The 4,755-nt window shown below is 33.5% G+C and overlaps 1 protein-coding gene across 1 annotated transcript; it reads left to right on the plus strand.

Moving 5' to 3' along the window:
* Positions 1-549: 549 nt before the first annotated feature.
* On the plus strand, positions 550-2,159 carry LOC104908807 (hypothetical protein). Its single transcript, XM_010697962.4, has one exon. The coding sequence runs from the start codon at positions 844-846 to the stop codon at positions 1,978-1,980; it is 1,137 nt and encodes a 378-aa protein (XP_010696264.2). The 5' UTR covers positions 550-843; the 3' UTR covers positions 1,981-2,159.
* Positions 2,160-4,755: the final 2,596 nt, after the last annotated feature.

A 4,755-nucleotide genomic window follows, 5' to 3' on the forward strand; every position in this document is an offset into this window, starting at 1 on the left:
GAGTCGAGTCCAGTCCTAAAAAAAACCCATTCCAGTCCAGTGCGACAAATTTGGGCCGATTTGGACTATGGAATTTTCGTAGTTGGCTTAGACCCCGTTCTTTTGGATTTATTTTCAGTTCAGTTCAGCTCAGTTAATTTAAATTTAATTCAGTTTAGTGTTTTCTTTCACTTTTTTCATTCAGTTTACCGCAGTTCAATTCAGTTTATCACAATTCAATTTAGTTAAGTTCAATAAAAGACTCCAACACTCAAAAAGTTACACAATGGTATCATTATAACCTGGTATTGATATCACATTGTTATCAGGATTGGTACCAAGCAACCTTACTTTGGTATCAAAATTTTCGGACAATGTACCAATCTAACCTAGCATTGGTACCAAACAACACGCGAGTGAAATTTCCAAGACTTACAATGACCAAATTACCCCCGTTTGAGTCCCCTAAGAAACTCAAACGGTTGGTTGCCAAGAAAAGCTTCCCCCCCTAATTACACATAGAAAGCAGCCAAAATTGGTAGTTATAGCAATGTAGCTACAACACAATACTTTTTCCATTGCCACTCATATCATCTTTTCCACTTTTTCCCTATCACTTCAGTGGTTCAGTTAGTTAGCCTCTCTACACTCTCATGCTTCCCCTGTCCCCTCTTCTTTCTCTCTCCATTCTCTCTCCTTTATTCACGCCCTCAATTCTCATTTCTCAACCATCTTCTAACTTTTCTCAATTGTCCAAAACATCATACCATAACTAAGTAGTAACATTCACAAACAAAAACCCTTCATTTCACCAATTTTTCAACTCTTGCTCTGTTTCCAGAACACTCTTCAAATCCATAAACAATGACAGAATTTTGTTTCCAGAGCACCAATTCCACCACCAAAAACAACAAAAACACCAAAAATAAGAACAAAAAATTCTCTATTTGCTCCTTTATTTTCTCTCATCCACTCTACTTCTCTTACTTGATCTTTTTTTCTCCTTACCTCTTGAAGCTCCTATCTTTTCTCTCTCCTCTGTTCTTCACCACTTCTCTTCTCTTTCTCTCTCTCCTCACTACTCTCATTCCACTCCGTTCCATCATAAACTCCAAAGAGGGTTTCTTTCTCACTGCTTACAACACTCTCTTGGAGAATTCGCACCCGATATCGGAAGACGAAGAGGGAAAACTGCAACAGGTTGAAGAGTTTGAAGTTTATAAGGCTGTCTTTGAAATACCCACAATTGAGGTGATAGCAGAAAACCCAGTTGACAATGAGACAATTCAAGAAAACCCAGTTGAGATTGAGAAGATTCAAGAGAACCCACTTGATTCTTTTGTGGAAAAAGTTATTATTCATCAAGTGGGTAGTACTAGTAAAGGAACAGGTGATGAGTGTGAAAATTTGACTATGGAGCAAAAAAAAGTGGACACAAAACCCAAGAAAAAAGAGTCAAATGTAACAAGAATCGAATCCAAGGCAAATGAGGTATATAATAAAACACCAAAAAGTGGAAATTTGAAGCTTAATAATGGTGAAAAGTTCAGTGAGGCATTTTCACAAACATTTGGTGGGCAACAAAATATGGGGAGTTTTGGGTCGATGAGGAAGGAGAAAGAGTGGAGAAGAACTTTGGCATGTAAGCTCTTTGAAGAGAGACATAATGGAAGCAATAATAATGTAAATGTTAATGGTGGAAAAAGTGAAGAAGGGATGGATTTGTTATGGGAAACTCATGAAACAGAGTCTTACAAAGTAAAGCCAAAAGAAGAAGAGAGTAAGAAGGGGAAGAGGAGAGAGAAAATTGAGGATTTAATGGTGGTAAATGATGATGAAGAGTATTATGATGATCATGGGAAATTTTGTTGTTTACAAGCTTTGAAATTGTCGGCTGGGAAGATGAATTTAAATATGGGTTCAAGAATTTCCAAGGCTTTCAAGGGGATTGGATTGTTGCAGAATCATGTTAAAAAGCAAGGGAAAAAAGGGTACAAATAATTTTTTATTTTATTTTTTTGATCTTTCTAATATTTTTTTTCTTATGTAATGTTGATTTTGGGTTGTAGTAAATAAATGTACTAATTATTAAGATTATTATGAAATTATCCTCTCCAAAAAAAATAAAAAAGTAAATATGTTTGTTCTTGTTAAAAAGGTATGTGCTTTAATCTTCTTCTCCCATTTCTGTCTTTTCATGGCTTTTGTCACTATGCATTTTGTCCCCCCTTTGCTTTGTCAAATGCAATCATAGACATTACACTAGGTAAAGTTATAATGAGAGCTGGGAAAAATTGATACGACACGATTATGACAAAAATGGGTTAGTGTGAAGTTTTTTGATATGTTTATATAAACGGATTGTTTGACCGTTTAATAAATGAGTAAGGTTAGTGTTGACATCGAAAAAATGGGTTACTGTCAAGTTTTTTTGGACACATTTGCATAAACGGGTCAATACATGTTTTACTGTTTAATAAATGAGATAGGTTAGTGCTGAGATTTTCAACACGAAACTGACACCACTTTACACGTTTAACTTTAACATATATGAAAGTTGAACACATTAGCCCCATTTAGGGTATTAGTAAGCAAAACATTAATAAATTGTTTTAAATTTGTAATATATTAGCAAGTTGTTAACTAAATAAACATGGATCTATAGATATTGGACACAAAAAATCAGATCATTGTTAACATTCTTTCAAGGATTTTGAGTAAATCCAATAGACTATCCATTAGACTATGGACACTTTTCATTCCGATTTTTTAGCATTTTGTACCTTTTTTTTTGTTTCGAAAAAAGAATTCGATTGTATGGAATGTGAGATGAGAGATTTTTTTTTTGAATTGCGTATTCAACTCAATTATGCAGTAATTAATACAGAATAAAGTGGGTAGCAGGAATTGAACATGCAGCGTTAGCTTGGAAGGCTAGGGGTTAGAGTCGACGTTCATTTTTTTTAACATCTCTAATTCAAAACCGAACATGAAACTTTGGTTTCATTCAGCTCCCTTATGGAAAACTAGAATTTTTTGCACGCGATGCGTGCTTGAATTTTTTTCGAAATAGAAACTCGATTTTCTTTGGCATAAGAGTCGAAATTTGAACATTAGACATACGAAGTATAATTGTTTTTAGTTGCAAAATTTGATTGGTTTAGTTTCTGTCACTTAAGTCTCTCACCATTCTTTTTTTTTTTTTTTTACTTTTGAAAGTTAAATTCTATAACAAAATAGAAATTTATTGAATTTATTTATGATTTCTAATATATAATTTTTTAGTTGATTTTTGAATTAAGTACAGTACTTCATAAATTGTAAAGAAAGTGGACACTTTGATTTCAAGTCAATTTTTTCATAGGTTGTAGTTTGTGAGTGATTGTTATAATTATATTTTTGGTATTTGTGTTTGATGCCCCTTTGATTTATAAGTAAATTTGTAATTTAGACTGGGAAAGGGGTAACATAGTCTCTTCATTCGGGGACATCATAGCTTCCCCCTTTCCTTATATAATAGAGATATGTTGTACTTTAATTCTTAAATGATATTTTACATAAACCTTTTTACCTTGATAATTAATCGTTAGTATATAATAGAAAAAGATAGGTCCAAATACATGTAAAAGTTTTATTATATATAGGAAACACTATAAAAAAAAAATTTCTTGTCTAACTTCTAACTGATTTCACTACAAATACACCTCTATTTTTTATCATGGCCCACCATTAATTGTGAATAATTCTTGAGAATAGTGATTTGTAAGTAAATTTTTGTAAATGTTTTTGTATGTATTGACGTTCTAGGTTAGTAGTTTTAGTTTGTATGTTAATTTCAATTAGTTTTAATAAAATTTTCTGATTATTTGAGTGATTTAATTTGCATGATTTTTATAGCGTGATTTTTTCAATTGTATGAGTGATTTGTAAAGTTTCTTTTTTTAAGTGATTTGTGAGTGAGTGTTGTAAATTAATTTTCAGTAGTTTTCTTTGAGTGCCGATTTTGATTTTGACATTCTTTTTGTAATTTAGAAAGGGAAGGGGGCAAAATAGGTGTTTCAAAAGAGGACACCATTACTCATCCCTTCCCTTATATAATAGAGATGGGAGAATTTTCATATCCTGATCTAAGGTGGGAATGAAAATACAAAAGACAATTTAATCCATAACATCTATGTCAGCTTTTTGCATGAATGCATTCAATTCAAAACAACTTACTCTAGATGATCTCGGTAGAAGAGGTGTTTCTAACAATCTTTCTAGTTACTTCATTCTCTATTTCTTTTTGAGAGAATCCTAAGGAAAAGTATTTTGTTTCCACCGAGGTAAAACAAACAAAAAAATATGTTGATTGAAGCCTCTAGTAAACTAAAGTCATCATTTAATAGCTATTTTTATTTTTTTCCTTCTCTCTATCAACACAAAATAGAAGATTTAGGGGGCGTTTGGTTAGAAGAGGGGAAAGGGAAAGGAATCAAGTAAGGGTTAGGAGGGGAAAGGAATCAAAAACCCCCAACTAAAAGACATGTTTGGTAGTAAAAAGTAAAAACAAGGGAAAGGATTTAAAAAAGCCCCCTCTCCTCTCTTCTTCTTCTGGTAATCAACTATCCTCTCCGGCACTCACTCCTTTTCACCGGTTAATCTCTACGTCGCCTCCCCCTCTCTCTTCGGCAATGAAGTCGGCAATTGGTGTGGTCGGGGGTGAAACTTGGGTTATTTTTCGTGGGTCTGGGTTGGTTGTCGGGGGTTGGGGTGCATCGTCGATGGGCTAGGGTG

Source organism: Beta vulgaris, chromosome 7 (genome assembly GCF_026745355.1).
Source record: "Beta vulgaris subsp. vulgaris cultivar EL10 chromosome 7, EL10.2, whole genome shotgun sequence".
NCBI classification, from domain to species: Eukaryota; Viridiplantae; Streptophyta; class Magnoliopsida; order Caryophyllales; family Amaranthaceae; genus Beta; species Beta vulgaris.

Coding starts and splice junctions, on each gene's coding strand:
- LOC104908807 (XM_010697962.4), top strand. CDS start 844: ATGACAGAATTTTGTTTCCAGAGCACCAATTCCACCACCAAAAACAAC.